Below are 18,463 nucleotides of genomic sequence, written 5' to 3'. Positions count from 1 at the left end.
GCCGCAGCTGCTGTGCGTGCTTATGGAATCATCGGAAGCTGTGACGCAGCATTGCGTGCTGCCTTCGGGTAGGTCGGATTACATAATCTGGCTGTCGACCTGCCCTCCATGTCGTACTGTACTGTATACGGTGGTACTCCTAGGATGGATTGGAATTGCGCATTGCAATTGGAATTGATGGCGTCACGTTGATCAACACGAACATGACCAAATATTTAACCGCTCTTATAATTACATAGGTAGCTAGGTCAGACTAGCTGTTCTCGCCCGCTGATGTTGTTATTGTTGTTGTTGTTGTTTTTACTTCTCGGCACAGATTACAAGGCTTTTTGGCTGTGAAAAACCGAACTGCTTATATCCTAGACTATTTTCTCGAGCGAAATTTGATTGCTGTAAGGCGGCGCCCTTGCAGGTGGTGGCAGATGCAGACCATTTCCCGATAACATTCCAAGCTCCAAGCGGGGGCGGTTCGGTCATTCGTCATTCGAGCGCGCAGAGCTCACGTGATGAGAATTATCTTTGTTTACAGACCCACCCAATGGTGCACTTGCACCAAAATCAAGTGGATGCGTAACGAACAGTAACTTCTGATGCATTCCGAGTGGCTGGCCGAGGGGCTGGCATAGACCGAGCACAGACGTTTTCTAGGTCAGACGAGCGTGCCGTGCCCACTGGCCAGTTGCCGCGGAGAAAAATCATAACAAAACAACATCGCTTTTGATCGACTGCAAACTTCTTTTTACAACCCTATGCGCGACCGAGCTTCGCAATTCAGTATCTTCAACATCGCAGCCGCTCATTCATGTCTTGAATATATACTTAGACGCGAGTGGCTCGAATAAGTTGAATTAGCGATCTTCCAGCTACCCTCCTTCGATCCCAAAATCTCCCCAAAACACGTCTCGCATTCGACAGCTTGTTTTTTTTTTTTTTTCCTTACCAGGTAAACAACGGAGCAACCAGCTTGGCAAACGACATTGTAAAACCCCCCGGACACCCGTAAGTCCAACACGCCGCGACACGATATTGGTCTACTACATCGACTTTACAAACCACCTTGTCGATTACCGTTTTACGCATTTGGGTCGTCCTACTCGAACTCTTTCGCTAGAGTGGGTGGGGGCGCCGCTCGCTGCTGGCCCTTTTCACTGATGTCGGACTCGTACTATGCAGTCCCGCCTGGCGTTCAACCCAACATGGGAGCGCCATCTCAAGGACATCGTCCACGAACCGAGTCAAGAGGCTCAATACAAAGCATACCCACGCAACAAAGCCTTGAAGCTGCCTCGTTCGATGGCAACTCCATGTACTCAAATTCTTGGATGCACGACCGATCACACCATAGGGAGTTGGCGCCCGCCTCGAGCAGCATGTCTCAGATGACTGCGCATAACATGTCCACTGAGGATATGATGCTTCAGGCTGCTCCCCATCTGCAAACGGGGCGCACGTACTCGATGGACTCGACTATGAGCTCGCTGAACCACTCTATGTCTTATCAGGGTCACTCCAACGTGATCCCACAGCAAAGCATGAGCGCACACAGTAGCTTTATGGATATGGACAGCCATTCGATCGACCGCGACGATCAGTTAGATGGTGACTCGGTCACTGGAGCGGCGGGTACGCGCAAAGGCACGCGATCCAGCGTGAACAATGAGCTGGAGATGCGCCAGCTTTACATGCAGAACAAGGACCGGCAACTGGCCGATATTGCCCGCGAGTTGCAGGGAAATGAGCGTGGTCCACAGTCAGAGCGTCAACGCCAGGCTTTTGCTATGCTCTGGTTAGTATCCTCGAGCGATGTGCCATGTTCTACGTGAGGGTTATCCTCCACAAGGTAGTGCAAACTCTGACACTGAAGTATCTATAGGATTGCCCAGGTTTGCTCCAAGGGCAAGAGCTCTGTGCCCAGGGGCAGAGTATACGCCAACTACGCGTCGAAATGCGCAAGCGAGAGGGTGACCGTCCTCAATCCGGCTAGCTTTGGTAAGCTTGTCCGCGTGATATTCCCTAAGCTGAAGACTCGTCGATTGGGCGTGCGTGGAGAGTCCAAGTATCATTATGTCGATTTCATGATGAAGGACGAAGAACCAGATGTCCGAGAGGACTCGGCAGTTATTCAGGTGCCTTTGGCAGAGAGCGTTCCGAATTTCAAGTATGTCATCTCCAGAAATATACCCAAGTTGAGGACCTATCATGCTGAACTCTGATCACAGTGCACGAGCAAGCGATTCGAGCGCATGCACAGCAGCACGCGCTGTATTGCCATCCCCAGACGCTCAGCAACCTTTAGAACCACGGGTTATCCGCAGCCGCAGCCGGAGAAACCGACTGAATCTGTTCCGCAACCCGAGGCCGGCAAATATTGACGAGCTTAACCTTCCCGCCGACAAGATTGAGCTGGAACCATTTCTTTCAGAACCGACAACAACCTGCTCAACACAAGATCCACTGCCTCTGCCAAAGATAGAATCGTTTCTACCTCCAGGGACCGACCGCGACGCAGCCAAGTCGCTTGAGGCGCTCTACCTGTCTCACTGCACCTCGTTGGTCGAGTGTGTTCGCTTCTGTCGAGAGAAAGCCTTCTTTCATCTGTACACATCGTTTCTCGGTACGCTGACGATGCCCGTACAACGACTATTTGCGCACCCCGACATAGCCCAGTGGATCGAGGAATGCGACTTTGTTCTCTACCAGCGGATGATGCGTATATTGCACGGATTATCGCTGCAAGTTGTTCCAAAGCCGGTGCTCGATGCCATGCGCAACATCTCGGACCGCCTGGTGCCACGCATTCGTGACGCTTTTCAGGGGCAGCCCGCACACGTCATGAGGGCCAAGGAGGCTCCGGCAGTCATTTTCGCTGCTCTTCTGGACAGGGAGCTTCGGGTCAACCTGGCTGCCCATGCAGCAGCCAACATGCTGGCACACGCACCGAACCGCAATGAGATGTATCAAGATTTCATCACACTGCTGAGTTATCGCAAGATCGCCGAGAATGTTCCCAGGCGAGCAATGGACGAGGTGGCCGATATCCTGCTCAAGGAGATCAGGGACCTTATCGCTCCGGCGGAGATTGACTGGGATGAGGTTGAAAGCAAGACGACGCACGGAGCCTGGTTGGCCGTCAACGGAGGACCACCAGTCCCGAAGGCGCCGGAAGCGGACACCACTCGCGTTCTGGATTTGTGGCTTGCCTTTTTGCGCTCGCTCCCCAGCAGGTTCCCCTATGCCTCAGCATCAGACATTGTCTGCTACCTGGACCGCGTAGGGTCGGCTATTATGAGAGATCTGACCATTTGCGCGGGCAAGAGCTTTGGCACTTGGTGGGTGACCAAATGCTGGATCGACGAGATGATGTCGTTTGAAGCAGAACTGGGCGGCTTCCTGAGGATGACATCGACCAAGAGCGTCTCGGCCGAGGAGGCTCAAAAGTCCTATGCCTCAGATATCAGGGAAACCAGCTTACAGGAGTCGACCCTGGGACGAGCCAGCGAGGAACATCATGGTCATTCACAATCTCAGCCACAGCCTGACCGTGCCCCATTTCCTGACTGCAGCCCAGCAAATGGCTCTCAAGAAGACGCCTCCGCGAGCATGAATCCCGACGATAGCGGGATAGGGATTCGAACCCCAGATGAGGACTTCCCAATGGACAGCATCAAGTTCGACTTTCCTCCAGAGCCTACGTCCTTGGCTACGCATGGAACAGATACACCAGTCACCCCTTCATAGCCCGACACCCTGAGGCCCTTTTTCTTGGGCGGGTCGGACTTCTTTCTTGCCTTCGATGGACACATTGATCTAATATCGTCTTTAATGAAATCATCTGGGAGTCTTTGTTTTTTTTTTCGACGCGGCTCTTCCTGGCGTGGCGATGGCTTTAACGACGCAACGAGGAACGACTGAGAAGCATATTTCACGGGTTTAGGTTACTATCAAGGTCCGGTCAGCTTCTATGGGGAGTAGCGGGGTTTTTTGATTGGGTTTCCGGCAGAGGGGTTCGCGGTGTTTTGTGTAATTCTTTCTTCTTTTTACTGGCTTGTTCGGTGTGCTTCTCATTCATCTACTGGCTCTTTTTATTCCCTTGTACGCCCTGGTTCATGGGTGGGTGTCTCTTTTGGAGTCATTTCTTTTGACCCGAGTCCGGGGTCTGGCTGTCTTGGATTCCTCGCGTATACCACCTTTGTACTGGATAAGGCTGACTTAGATCTATCTACCGGTTTGTGAGCTTTGCTATCTGGCCAAAGGCTATGTTTCTGTGGTAGATAGGTACCTAGGTATAGGTCAGTTGAAAGCCATTGGGATTGGCTCAGGCGATGTTTGCACCAACTGATGTAGTACTGTAGTCTTGCTCGAGAAGACGCTTGGATCCACACCTGGCAAAGCTTAACCTGGCTGGGCGCACGCCTAGAATTTAGAATTAAGATGGATTCCAATTCGGGCCGCCTTTCGCCGTATCAACTGATTTGATTGCCTATGGCAAATCGAAAAGGAATGTAATAACCAGACGGATTTTTTTTTTTTTTTTTTTTTTTTTTTTTTTTTTTTTTTTTTGGGGGGGTGTCCCCCAAGCCAGAAGAAGCCCAGTTCCGCAAGGCGCCAAGGTTAAGTTGTCGTTGGGGGATCCACGTCAATCGGACTTTTGGGCGCAAGGACGTCAGGCAGTTTGACTAAGCATCGATTGTTGCTTTCTGGGGAGATTGTGAGCATGTGATTCGATACAAGCTAGACAGCTAACGGCTACCAATTTCCTGCACTTGCGGCCTCAGATCCTTTTGTTTTTTTGGTGAGATTTGCCCAGAAATCATCCATCCGCCACGTTATCTTGCTTGTTTTTTATTCTTGAAATCTTTGGGGGGAGCTTATCTCGGTATTTTCAAGCTTCCTTTCCTTTTCGAACCTCGTAATCGAGAAAAGTCTGGAGGTCAACTAACTAACTAATTCGTGTTTGCCCTTACCACCCAGCACATAGCACCACAATCCTGTCTCACTTTGATTCGCTACGGGCTTTCGACTAGCATTTGCATTGCCACACGCCCCCTTCAACCGGCGTGCCGCCATTCAACAAAGCCTCAAATTCCCACCAACACTTATTCAATATGGTTCAGATCAGCGAGGGGACGTTCAGCGTCGGGAACCAGAGCCTGTACACAAGGACCTGGCTGGTAAGGCTATTATTCATTTAACCTTTTTTTTTTTTTTTTTTTACTCCTCTCGAACCTCGGCATCATGAAATATTATGTAGGTCTTAGAGTCAAGGATGTCGGGATCTAGCCTGTTCCGACTCCATCTAGGCAGTCTAGTTCAGACTCGCCCATTGCCGGATTCGATTCTTCTTGCGACGGACATCCTCATGTAGTTCGTATCTTGGCACTAAACAAAGACAAATAGTCCGGGCGGACATGAACCAAGTTGGGGTAGACTGAAGACTAACCGACTTTTGAAACCTCCGGATTTCCAGCCCGATGGCGCTCCCAAGGCGAAGCTGGTCCTGATACATGGCTTCTCGGACCACGTCAACTTGTACAATGACTTTGGCAACGCCATGGCCAAGGGCGGCATCGCCGTATATGGCTTTGACCAGCGTGGCTGGGGCAGGTCCGTCAAGAACCCGGCCGACCGCGGCAAGACTGGCCCGACGTCCATGGTCATCGCCGACATGGTCGCCTTTATCGAGCCCCTGCTCGACGACGGCAGCAACCTGCCCGTGTTCGTCATGGGCCACTCGATGGGTGGCGGCCAGGTGCTGACCCTTGCCAGCGACCGGACGTACGAGGATAAGGTGGTCAGCCGGGTGCAGGGTTGGATCCTCGAGGCGCCCTTCATCGCATGGCCGGCCGGCCAGGCGCCGAGCTGGCTCAAGGTGAACGTGGGTCGGTTCGCGGGCAAGTTCATGCCGCACCGCCAGCTCGAGCACGTCATTCCGCCCAAGGACCTCACGCGCAACCAGGAGGTCGTCAAGATCCTGGAGGCCGACAAGCTGTGCCACAACCTCGGCACCCTCGAGGGTCTGGCGTCGCTGCTGGACCGGACCATGGACCTCGCGTCGGGTAAGACTAAGCTGTGCCCGTCAGTCAAGGCTATGTGGCTCGGCCATGGTACCGCCGACAAGACATGCGACTACCATGCGTCCAGGAAGTTCTTTGACGAGCAGAAGGGGTTACAAGACAAGGAATTCAGGACCTACGACGGTTGGTATCACCAGATTCACACCGAGCCGGACAGGGAGCAGTTTTTCCAACATGTTCTTGAGTGGGTTTCCAAGAGGATTCCTGGTCAAGATGCGGCGAAGCCCGACGTTGAAGTTCCGGCTGGATCCAAGCTGTAGGCTCTATGTGTTGATTTCATCTAGTCGATGTAGTTTGCCATATATCTACAAAGCTCCTTTACCTACCCCATTTTGGATGACAGCCTAGGTAAGCGACCTGAAACCCTGGTCTACCTACCCGATCCAGTTCATCCCGAGTATCCCTGGTTTTCTTGTTTTTATAGGTATACTGGCTCGGTTCTCGCCTTCACCTAATCATGCTCTTGCTTGACGGGACACCTCGTAATGTAGGTGGTAGACATTCCGCCACAAAGGACGCAGTGTCTGGCCCTTTTCGTTGTCCTGAAGTTCAAGTCGGGGACTGGCTTTGCCACGGAAGCCTCTCAACAGTAAAGACAAATAGCAGATGATGGTGGTGGGCAACCGAGGAACCACGTGCCAGTGTCCAATCTGGGTTATCAAGACGGCCAGCGCGCTCACAGGCCATCCCCCTCCATGCATCGCTATCAAGGTTGTCTCTCGGGAGAACCGACAGGGCATATATGCCATTGCCATAAAGGAGATCCCGAGCCTGCGAATGTCGAAGAGGGCAAACAATGAAATGGCATGGTGTCGGTACGAGTTGTGAGTGCGATTAGTTTGCATAGTGGCATCAGAAGGGGCACAGGATGAGGAAGTCACCTCGTCCCTACCTACTTAGCCGATATGGGAAGGGAAAATGACCACCCCAAAGGTGCATTCATGACTTGGATGGATGACTGGTGGAGATTTTAGTTCAAAAAGTTGTTTCTTCTACTATACGGATCATGTCTAGAAAGCAGCGCAATGAGAAAGAATTGAGAAACGCACGCTGTTCCGGTGGGAAAAAAAAAAAAAGAAAAAAAAAAAAAAAAAAAAAAAAAAAAAAGAGTAGATAAACGGATGCATTGCATCGCAATAGTGAGAGCGGCCCACTGACGTCAATTAATCCACCACAATTGAATGTGATTATTGGACAGTGTTTTTCACTCACCTCTCATTCATAAATTCCATGCCTGAAAACAACCAGTACCATCAGACTCTCTTAAAAAAGCAGAAAAAAAAAATAAAACCAACCTGAAAACACACACACACGACACCATGACGGCACCGTCAAGCATCCGCATCCCAACCGAGGCCGACTTTGCACCCCTCGCCGAGTCCGGACTGCACACCCAGCTCCACTTCCCCACCCCGCCAGAGTCCACCACCGCCATCCTCGTGCTGTTCCATGGCCTAGGCGACAACGAGACTCCCTACGCGGGGTTCGCGCGGGGAATGGCCCTGCCAGGGGTCCTGTCTGTCGCCGTGCGCGGCCCGTCGCCCCTGCCCCCGGCCATGCTCGGCCTGCCGCTCGACTCGGGCCCGACCAAGCACTTCCACTACGGGGACGACATCAAGGTCGGGAGCGGCGACGGCCTGGACCCGGACCCGGGCTTCGACAAGGCCAGGCGCCTCCTGCTCGACAAGCTCGTGGGGGACGTCATCGTCGGCCGCTGCGGCTGGGACGTGTCCGACGTGTTGCTGTTTGGCTTTGGGCAGGGCGGTAGCCTGGCGCTCGGGTTGGCGTCGAGCATCCGGATGGGGCCCCAGGTCGTCGACCTGACCGAAGGCGCTGGTTCTGACGGATGTGTCGGCGGCCGTCCCGCTAGGGGGACCGCCTTCAGGGGCGTCATCTCGGTCGGTGGGCCTCTCCCACATTCCATGGTGCCGAGCGTCAGCAACAGGCCCAAGGCCTCGACGCCTGTGCTTCTGTGCCGTGGTCGGGCGAGCGAGGACCTCGACGACGACGCCGTCGAGGCCGTCAAGAACGAGTTTGACAACGTCGAGGTGGCGACGTGGAAGAAGCCCCATGATGGAATGCCCGAGAGTAGAGATGAGATACTGCCCATTATGAAGTTCTTTGCAGATCGGCTGCGGATGGAGAACAGGTGAGCCTATGAAAGTAGAGACGGGGCGATCAAGCCCCAAGATATCTGCAGGCCCGACGGTAGCATACCTGCCAAGACCAGCAACTCTGGTCCGGAGCGAACCGTCTAGGCATTGAATCTGATATCCCTTGCTCGGTCCATCTTGTTCTCGTCGCTTGCTTGGCAAAGATCAAGCATGACAAGATCTTGCCTAATATCGTCCCTGTTAGCTTTGAGCTTGTAATCAATGGGTTTGGCACTGGTAAACAACTCTCCTGAACGCAGGCCAGGGGTTCAAGACGTTGGAGATTGGGAGGTTAGAAATATGCTATCATTAAACTCCTGAGATGAGTATGACAAGTTCCGAGATGCGACTTTAACATCTACAAATGCCCTGACGCCTTCCCACAAGAGTAGTTCTAGATCCTACTCTCCTCCCTCGCTGGCTCCTAATAATTACAGAGATTGAAGTAAAATTTGATCATGATAGTCGTGAGAAGGAAAAAAAAGCAGAAAAAAAAGGGTATATCTCAACAGATGGCGCAAACGTGATCTTCGGGTCGTTGTCCTTTCCATGACCAGTTCAGATGCCCTAGAAAAGAATATGTTTCATCGTTACATCCCAACAGCAAAAGCGTAAAGTGCTCATGCCAAAATAACAGAAGGATTTTCTTTTGTAGCGCAGTAAGCGCGAAAAGTAGGCAGTTCGTGAGAATCAATGCTGGTGCTCGGTAGGTTCAAAGAAAACCACCCTCGTTGCCAATGACCACGCTGCCGCGCCAACCACACTTCTTCTCCCATTCACGTTCCGGTGGGCCTGGCGGCGCATGCGAAGGTATGACCCCGCGAGGATGCGAGGTGGCTGACCTCGACCCGTATGAGGATTGGCTCGCCTCTCCGTCGTGACTTGTGCGACCGGCTGAAGATTTCTCATGGTTTGTCTGAAGCAGAAGGCTGCTTGTGCTGCTCAACCTCCTCGTCAACTGTTCAGTGAAACTGATGCGTTTTGAGCTCGAGGCTGAGTTGCGCTTCTCGGACGTATTGCGTCGTGATAAACCTCCCAGCAACGACGCAGGTATGGAACTCATGTGATCCGTCGGTGTTGCTGTGCCAGATGATGGATAGATCTGCTGCTGGATTCCGTGGTGCATATGCGGTCGGTTCGTGTTACTCTCCGCTACCTCGTGCTGCCTATACATTGTTTGAGCGACAGTCCCGGAGTTTTCGTACGGATCGTGGTAAGACACACTGTTGTTCATGGACTGACTCAAGTTGTCGTAGTCATGGTGATACTCCATAGGACTCCTTGGGCTAGCCAGGTTCTCAGGAGACTGAATCGCCGGGGAACTGCGACCGGTTGTGATAAAATCCAAGGCCCGTTGCGCCCCAGGGGGAATGACGATTTCGTCGTCATCCAAGTCCACCTCGTGGGCAAAGCCACCACTCTGGGCCGTAAGACTATGACTATAGCTATGACCCCGCTGCAAGCCACTGCGAGGCTGTGAAACGTGTCTGGCCTCGCTGCTGTTCCGTCGGTAGTCCTCCAGATCAGACTCATCCTCGCTGGACTCGTCGTCCTGGTCCCACCCACTATTCGGTATCCCGGGCTGCGGTTGATGCTGTTGCTGCTTTTGGTGACGCGCCCTCTTGCCCTCTTCCGCCTCCCTGGACTGTCGCTTCTTATCCATCTCCCGCATAAGTGCTTCAAAGCGTGCTAAAGAACTCAGATTCTCTTCACCGGGCACTTCCTTCTCGGAGCCAGGAATGCAGCGCATTTGAAAAGCCCTGTCGAGAATTGTTTCCCGAGGCCCTGGCGGCGAGCTTGCTTCGAGCGTGGCTGCCGAAGGCGCGGCGGGAGCATTAGCTGTAATCGGTGACGTGACTTGAGAGCTGATACTATCACGACCCCGAATTGGCGAGTTGAGGGTCGAAGATCTGCCCTGGGCAGCAGTCCAACCTTCGATAAACTCGACACCGTGATCGGGAACTGTAGTGGCCGGCGATGGCAGGTCTGCGGGGTGTGCGGCGTTGTAATAGCCGCTGTGTTGCGTATATGACGGATGGTGAGAGTGGTTCATGAAGCTAGCATGCGAGGAGATGTCGCTTCGTTTGGACCGCAGACTGGGCGACCCCGAGTATGTCATGGGTCGCTCACGGCTCGAGTATGTTTGGTTCGCGTTCTTGTGACTCAAACCTGTGCCCCTGGTAAACTGTGATTGTGAAGCCGACGCGGCCCCACTAGGTGGTCTGGGAAAGTAGTCAGAGGGATCTCTTGACCGTGTGCCGCCGGCGAAAGGGTTCGTAAAGGTCGGCGAGATCGGACTCATCATAGGGCTCATTGGGCTCGCGGGTACGCCAGCTCCGTGAGGCGGCCCCGACGGCCTCTGCATTTGCCCCTGAATATATCGCTCCCAATCCTGTAAACTCAACGTCTCATCCCCCGTCCGAAAGTAAAGGGTGTTTCCTGGGGACTCCTTGCTACTAGTCAAACCGGCGGCGCGACTCGAGCGGCGCTTTCTCAGTTTGTCTGTCGCCGGATCCGGTGCGACAGTTATCACCAGTGTCGGGGCGACTTGTCCTTGTTTCTTGTGTGCGATCACTTGGACTTGACAGTCTGTAATAGAGGAGAGGGCATGCTGTTGGATGGGCTCAGTGTCGTTCTGCAGAGAGATCCCGGTGTCAGTAGCAAGTTCAGTATGACAACCCCCGATTAATCTAAATGCAGGCCAAGAAAGCGCACCTTGGACTTGAAGATGGTCAAAAAAGGTAAAATAGGCTGGTTTTCTTTTGGCATGGTCATTCTTCCAGGTACGGATGAGGGCTGCTCCCATCGTCTCTGCATACCGACCATGACGAATCGGGGCTGTTGACATTGACATCGAGGTGCGTTAGTATGTGAGATCCAGCGTCACAACATCACGCAGTTCAGTGGGAACAGTGAGACACACCTTCCACATAGCCCGGCCAATGATGGTTCCCCGGTCCGGGGGAACAAGCAAAACCCCTTCCATGGTTGCCCAAGAGATCTTTTTACCCGGCGCAAAGTCTGAGATGTGTAGTGAAGCTGATCGGTTTGAAGCTGAGTTTTTCGAGTGAAATCGGGGACGTAGTAGCCGCAGTGAGGCTACCTAGTAACACAAAGATCCGACATTAAAGGCAAACAACATTCTGATGACGGGCGCAAAATATGGTGCGGGGAGGGGAGAGAAAACAAGCACGGCTGCGATGATAAAGAGGGTCGTCTAGTAGTGCATAAAGATCAAAGATCAGGCTCATGAAGAGGATGTCAACAATGGAGATAAATGGGAGAATGAGTAAGGAGGCGCATAGGCAAGGTAAAGAAGAGGAGCTTCCGGTCCAGACGGACTGTTTCCACAAAAAAAAAAAAAGAGAAGGAGACAAACAAAGGGACTCAAATGTCTCTTCGTCTCTGAGTGGAACAAGGGTCGTCTCCGTAAAAATGGATCAAGGAAGGAACGGAATGGCCTTTTTTCTTCTTCGTTTTCTTGCTGCTGTTGCGTCTCTCGTTGGCAGCGTTTTTTTTTTTTTTCCTTCTTTTTTCTCGGAAGGTCCTAGCAGGACAGAGAATAAGAAACGGATCCAAAGGAGGTAAAAGATCTCCGGACGAAAGCAACAACTCTAAAAATAAAATATATAAAAAAATCAACCACCCCTCATAGGAAGAGAAGTGGGAAAAGATAGAGACAAAAATGAAAATGCAAAAGTCGGGCACAGTATGCAGAAAACAAGCTGCAGTCAGGGTTGTGTGTCAAGGTACCGATGGGAGAGCGAGATTAAGGTCGAGACGGTCGCTCATTCTCCTGAGAAACCGCTCCTTCCCCAAATTTCGCCTTGGGGTTATTAGTCTAGGACCGTGACAGTGATCAGCGACAAGCGCAAAAAAGGGGAGGACAAGCCTCCCATGGCCCGGTGATGTGCCTGGCGAGTGGGGCACCTGGTGCGCAGGCTTGGCTACAGGGTTGGAGGTTTGAGCCGGGTCGAACCCCCTGGTGCATTTTTTTGCTCGCTAGTGGGGCGCCTCCCACTCGGCCGGTCGGCCAGCGTGCGAAGAGGCAAGAAACCAAGTAGCGCAGAATGCAAAACGAGCGAGGCGGACTATGGTGGGAGTCTTTTTTTGGTGTGCATCAAACGCAGCCACGTTTTTTTGTCCAATGTACGGAGTAAAGTACAAACATGAGAGAAGGGCCGCAAACACAAGGTGGCGACCGAAGCCTCTACGGCCTACCGATCTTGTGGCGTGCGTGCTGCTGGCCACAGTTGAAAGACGGGACATTATCGTGACAGGTGACAAGAGACAGCATGTTTGTTTCCCCTTGCATCAACACGCAGGGCATAGACAAATGAACATCACAGAAGAGAGATTGACCATACAAGGGGGTGTACTACTACTGTACTGTACTACTAGTAAAAGAAAGCGCCTTACAAGGGTGAGATGCCAATTACCTACTATACGTACCTATAATAGATCGGCTGGCATCTGTTCTTGTAGTGACGGCATCGCATGGAGACGAGAACATCAGACGGGGTTCTTTGGCGGGGACTCATTCAACGCCTGTCCAGGATAGCGCCAGTAGTAAAAGGACGCATTGACCCTCGATGCTCTACCCGATGTGCAAGGAGCAAGGATTCATCAGGCACGCTCGTCAAAGACCGCGTGCGGTGCGGCATTTCTCCTCGTTTGGTGCACTATATGTAATTGGTAATTGGATCATCCTGCCGTCTCTGCCTACCTTCATGCCTCGTTTGGAGTACTTTTGAGTAGATCATTTTCTATGCAGCACAAGTATCGCTGGGTATCGTTTCTAAAATATCTAGAGATTCATGCTAATGGAGGGCCTTTTTGACTCGACATCAGAGAGGGCTCCGATCAAAATGTTTACTTTATCTTTTCTTTTTCTCTTCGTACATACAGTACGCTGTGCATGAAAAACGATAGCACGCAGTCTCTGGTAGGCAGATTGCACTATGGTGTTTTGGTTATCGTGGATTGCAGGATAATCAATATGCTTTTCATTCCAAGCATAATTGATCTATCACAAATTCCCTAGCTACGTTTGGCATTCCAGCTTTTTTCCATTTCCTTGGCATTCATTCATGGCTTGACCAACCGGATCCATGTCAGCAGAGGAAACAAGTGTATTTTTTTGAGGTCGCATTCCCGCGCGACTTTGTCATGTCATGTCATGTCATGTCCAATCTAAATTTCTAAAAGCTAATCAGGTTCCAACACTTTCAACACGATTACGGTGCCCATGGTAGTGTTATCGATTCCCATCGCGTCATGCTGGTCCTTCGAGTGCTTCCCATGCACACCTTAACCCCACTTAGCAGGACGGGATATGCAGTCCTGGGGGATTGACGGTTGCTACGACGGTAACTGGCGAAAGCAAAACTGAGGCCTGCAAGCCTGTCATATTTCTACGAATATTCCATGTTTGACTGGGATTCCCGGCCGCCTACCATGCTGGGTTTAGACTGTTTACCGGTTCCGTAGGCAGTTTACTGTAGATGTTGCAATAAATAAGTAGTATTGCAAGTGCAGCTGACCCTTGGATGGGGGGGGGAAACAGGGAAAAAAGGATAATTGATTAAAAACCAGGCACATTTCCAAACTTGACCACTATTGCCCTTTTTTTTTTTTTTTTTTTTTTTTTTTTTTAAAATACACTCGGTGCCTTGTCAAGCATACATTGTGCTCATCTTCATTTGACCCCAAGGCCATACCAGGTACGCACAGTCCCCTATCCGACCAGGCCTGCAGATTCAGACACAGGCTTTTCCCAGGAACAATCTGTAATCTAGCATTGGCGACTTCCACGTTACGTAGTATGTGGTTTTGTGGATCGCAAGCGTAAGGCGTACTATGTGTCCGGCACGGTACACATGTAGGTCGGGTACCACGATAAGAAGCATATAGCGACGGGGGAAGAAGAAAACAGAGGGTCGAAAAAAAAAAAAAAAAAAAAAAAGGTACCCTTCTTTCGCCTAAAACGACAAATTGGATGAACTGAGGCTTTTGCCCGATTGAGCCAAGGGAACCATTTCTGGTGTACCTTGCATCACGTACGTTCCCCCACAACATCGGTCTGTTCCGCGCTATTTGCACAAACCTATGCGCAGAGGTGGGGTGATTAATTTATGTACAGGACCGTATCGAAAAGTGCATGCATCTATCCATTCTGTTATCGAACCTGGGATGTATGGGCTTGGGCCCATTTTGTACAGTGTCGCATTCGGCTTACATGCTTGAGTTGATTCGGTTCCCAGTCGATTTATTGGGATTTGCGCCCAACTCTGAGTGGCCAGAGAGGGACCTGTTCTCTGTTCTGCGTAGTATTGCTAATACCGAGTACTATACTCCGCAGCGACGCAACATGGCTGACGCTCGAATCATGTTTGTGAGACATGGCTACTACTACTACTGCAGTACCATTGTACAAGATAAAATATGGGGCACATAGTACAGTATGGTATATTGCATGTTGAAGCACAGGAAAGGTTATTATTTTCCCCGAAAGTTGCCTCTTTGGTCTCTTGGGTCTGCTGCAGCGCATGGGGAATAGATACTCCTTACCATCATCCCGCATAGTACTGTACTGTACATCGGGAGCTTAGGGGACGTTTTGGGATTAGGTAGTAGTTTATTGGGACCGGGAGGTGGCATGATGGACTGATTGAGCTTAAAAAGCTCACAAGTCAACCAGGATATACCTTGCCCAACTTTTTTTTTTTTTTTCCCTCCTCCATTAATGTCTCGAGCGCGCGCCCAAAAATCACCCCAAGGAACTTTTTACCCTCGGGTAGGTGCGAGACTTGGCAAAATCAATGTGACAAGACCAATGTTCAAGCCATGCCCCAGACCGGGCTTTGCCGATTGAAAACCCGATATACTTCACCGCCTCCATCACAAAACGCCACGATGTCATATGTCGCGTGGGCAGTAGCCTAGACAAGTTGCTGCGTCTGGAATAATGAGGGGCTCGGCCGGGCCCAGCACTGGGTTCGGACGAAGAGCGGACCGCTGCAGCGCAGATGAGGCATGTGGGCAAGGAAGCTCCCTGAGTCGCGATCGTGCAGATGAAAGACGAACGCGCTTCATCTCATTTCCGTGGAGCTAAGTGGGCTTTTTTTTTTTTTTCCTTCCCTTTTTTTACTTCTTTTCTCTCTGAGTCGAACCCCACTGTTTGCTTTGGTGATATCCATACCAGCTACCACCCATGTTGTATTTGCGACAAGCCCAACTCCTCACCGAGATCATGAGGCGCCCCGTACCCGTTTCCGTATTTGTCAATTACCACCCACCGGTGAGGGTCAGAGTGGGGACCGTTTTCTTCCATTTCTTCATCGCGTCTGCCTGCGACTAAGCAAGTGCTGCGACGAAGCACGTCCGGCATCGTACGTGCGCCCACGTTGCTTGATCTGTCCCAAAGAGGGGACCCCTTGATATAACAAATCTAGTTTATAGGTCTTTTAGTTAGTTGATCAACACGTTTGTCTCAAATCGGTGGGTGCAGATGGCGGGATATCGCGAAGCAGCCGAGTTTCGGGATCGGGAATGCAGCCCTCCTTCCTATTTCGTTGCAGCTTAACCCTCCATCATATCTCTTGATTTATGGGTTGCTTCCCCAGTCGTGCAAGCTAGATCTACCCTAGGAAAGCAGACAGCCCAACGTTATATCACTAAGTGATCAAAATTAGACGTGTCGTTGGGCTGGTTCAGGTCGCTGGGATTTTTCCTTGCCAGCTGAAGGTGAAGGGCCCGTGCGGACGTTAGCGGTCACCGCGCCTTGAAACGTCAAGCCGCCAACTTTTTGCAGGTAGCTGAAGAGCTGACGGCGGGAATCTACGTACTATCGTGAAAGTCGCCGAGAGATAGTACGAAAGTAAACCACTCAACACCAATTGCTTGCAAGCCTTTCACAATGTGTTTTACATTAATGTGGACGGACTATTTTTTTTTCACTTTGCTTGGCACTATGCACGCTTGACCTAGGTCAAGCCTAACAGTTCTAGAAGTATGCAGTAATAAGCTGCAGGCTTCTTTTTGCTTTTCCGTATCCACTCTCGCGAACAGTTAGTGCCGATGCCCGATTGTCTCCGAACCAGCACATCCGAGACGTCCTGCAGAATGCCGAGAGCGTGATTTGGTAGGACGACAGCTAAGAACTATGCGGGTTGAGGATCCACCTGGTGCCAATAAACTGGAGGAAAAGGCTCACTCAGCTTGCCTAGGCGGCGCGCTCTTGTGACGATTAACTGGCACATGCAAGTTGGTCGAGGTTAAAGAGAGAAAAATTTGACAGACCGCTCCCAACTTTCCTGTCATGACGAGATGCTGACATGCGTTTACAAAGAAAATGAAGCGCGCCAACTCATACGGCAAGAGAGAAAAACAAACCAGACGACAAGAACCATTACGAGTAAGAGAGCTTACCAGAACAAAACCAACCTATCAGAACAAAAGAAAATCCAAACGGCCTATCCTAGCTCTTCCCCTGCATTAGACTAGTGGCCTGCATGAGTCTGCATGATGCTGCATGAGCCTCGGTTCTGTCTTGTTGTGGCAACTGCAAGTTTGCAAGTGCCGCGACATTACATTTACGGAGATACCGTGCTGTAACGTCGGTAGTATGGGTGCGGTCTTGGGTAGTGTGTCAAATTTGTTGGCTAATATTTCATATATACAGTGTGAGTGACTGAGAGAGTGTGATAGAGAGAGAGTGTGTGTGTATACATTGGCGGTGAGGTGGTTGGTTATTGTGGCTTCCGCGGCGATTAAATGCGCCTGCGTGGAACTGCAGCAACCAACGACAGCATGCCGGACCGGAGTGGATACTAGCGGACATAAGCGAGAGAGCAGCTTGAATGGAGACTACCCGCAGACCTAGCCCCGTCCTCCCGTACCAAGTGTGAACCTAGACTTGGAGGGGCCACCGGGGCCAGTGGCGGTCAAAGGAGGCGACAGTTGGAATGAATGTTTAAAAAAAAAAAAAAACATGTTTATTGGTAAAAGGATGTGGCAAAAATCATTTGCTCATTCCGTGTTTCCGGTCTCGAGCTGGGTCAGGTCTGAAAACCCCGAGCCCCGTGTCTGCCGTAGTACATCGGTATACAAAACGATTTACGCTGGGCTCCTTGCACCGAGTAAGATCAAATTGGGATTTGCGGTAGATGGGGACAAACAATATGTACTCACTATTCAGTCTCAGTTGGTGCCCAGTCTTACAAGTCTAGACATCGCGAGTCGAGAATAGGGTAATTCGGCAAAGCGTCACTAGCGAGAATACCTGCCCACCTTGGGCTTGGCGGTCCATATGCCGTCGTAGCTGATCGACAGCCGAAACCTTCACTGTTCGTTGTAGTGCGCTTGGTGTGGTGCATAGGTGGGTAGGCTCGGAAAGACGTCATGTTCGTTCTCGTTACCTAGATCGGAGTTTCTGTGTAATTGTTATGGCCATCATTCAAGGACATCAACCCCCTCGGTTATTTGTGCCTACTCTTGGTACTTGTGCGTCAAATTCATAATCTCATATGTACTACTATTGCATTGGAAGATCCTGTAATTGCAGTAAAAGCTGCCTTGGTGAAATGTAAACATGCTTTTTTGTTTCCTCTTCTGATTTGCCTCCATCTCCAAACCTAATGATAATTGCAAACATGACATGATAGTGGCATACGAAGAATTGTTTTTATTTTCATTTTCTTCTTCTTTTCTTATGAGATCTAATTTACCAAAGTCCCAGAAATAACAAAAAAATTATGCGGCTGTCTGAGTCAGCCTCAAGACGACAATGCAGCTCTTGATCACGGCAGTTTCCCTTCCCAAGGGATTGCGAACTGGTCTCGCCTGTAGTGAGAGGATAAGGTATGTCGTTAAGTTTCTAGCACTGTAGCACTTTTAGCTGACGATGTAGTCCTTGACAACAGCCGAGCCGGCCCCAAGGGCCTTGATCTGGTCGGGCGTGCAGCGCTGATTGATGGGAACCTCGAGGACGTAGCAGAGAGGCGCAGGAAGAGGATCGGCCTTCACCTTGACGTCAAAGACCGAAGATGGGCCAGACGACGTGAACTTTGCAGCATCGGACTGTCCTGTGGCAACGTCCTTGCCCATGATGGAGCGTGTGAAGATGGCGAGTGCTTCGGCAGGCTTATAGATCGGAACTGTAGAATTATAAGAATTTTGCGTTAGCTGAGATTCTTTCAAGCAATCAAAAAAGGCCCAATGAGGGTTACTTTGTAG

At 51.0% G+C, this 18,463-nt stretch overlaps 5 protein-coding genes across 5 annotated transcripts in view; 3 read left to right on the top strand and 2 right to left on the bottom strand.

Moving 5' to 3' along the window:
- Window positions 1-1,151: 1,151 nt before the first annotated feature.
- PpBr36_04476 (uncharacterized protein) lies at window positions 1,152-3,738 on the top strand (the record flags this gene model as incomplete). Its single annotated transcript, XM_029891636.1, has 3 exons — window positions 1,152-1,786; window positions 1,874-2,158; window positions 2,220-3,738. 3 exons carry the CDS (start codon window positions 1,152-1,154, stop codon window positions 3,736-3,738), a joined length of 2,439 nt encoding a protein of 812 aa, XP_029750305.1.
- Window positions 3,739-5,105: 1,367 nt separating this feature from the next.
- On the top strand, window positions 5,106-6,334 carry PpBr36_04475 (uncharacterized protein; the record flags this gene model as incomplete). Its single annotated transcript, XM_029891635.1, has 2 exons — window positions 5,106-5,171; window positions 5,468-6,334. 2 exons carry the CDS (start codon window positions 5,106-5,108, stop codon window positions 6,332-6,334), a joined length of 933 nt encoding a protein of 310 aa, XP_029750306.1.
- A 1,059-nt stretch (window positions 6,335-7,393) lies between these two features.
- On the top strand, window positions 7,394-8,227 carry PpBr36_04474 (uncharacterized protein; the record flags this gene model as incomplete). Its single annotated transcript, XM_029891634.1, has 1 exon — window positions 7,394-8,227. One exon carries the CDS (start codon window positions 7,394-7,396, stop codon window positions 8,225-8,227), a length of 834 nt encoding a protein of 277 aa, XP_029750202.1.
- Window positions 8,228-8,939: 712 nt separating this feature from the next.
- On the bottom strand, window positions 8,940-11,213 carry PpBr36_04473 (uncharacterized protein; the record flags this gene model as incomplete). The annotated part of the gene is made up of 3 exons (XM_029891633.1): window positions 8,940-10,862; window positions 10,943-11,065; window positions 11,151-11,213. 3 exons carry the CDS (start codon window positions 11,211-11,213, stop codon window positions 8,940-8,942), a joined length of 2,109 nt encoding a protein of 702 aa, XP_029750188.1.
- A 6,908-nt stretch (window positions 11,214-18,121) lies between these two features.
- Window positions 18,122-18,463, bottom strand: part of PpBr36_04472 (uncharacterized protein) — a gene marked incomplete at both ends in the record, with an annotated part of 1,978 nt that continues 1,636 nt past the window's right edge. The window contains one exon of the mRNA XM_029891632.1: window positions 18,122-18,384. Coding sequence (XP_029750307.1) covers window positions 18,122-18,384 — 263 coding nt within the window. The remainder of the gene's footprint in view (window positions 18,385-18,463) is intronic.

Source organism: Pyricularia pennisetigena, chromosome 6 (genome assembly GCF_004337985.1).
Source record: "Pyricularia pennisetigena strain Br36 chromosome 6, whole genome shotgun sequence".
Taxonomy (NCBI): domain Eukaryota; kingdom Fungi; phylum Ascomycota; class Sordariomycetes; order Magnaporthales; family Pyriculariaceae; genus Pyricularia; species Pyricularia pennisetigena.
This window is presented reverse-complemented; position numbering and strand designations above follow the sequence as displayed.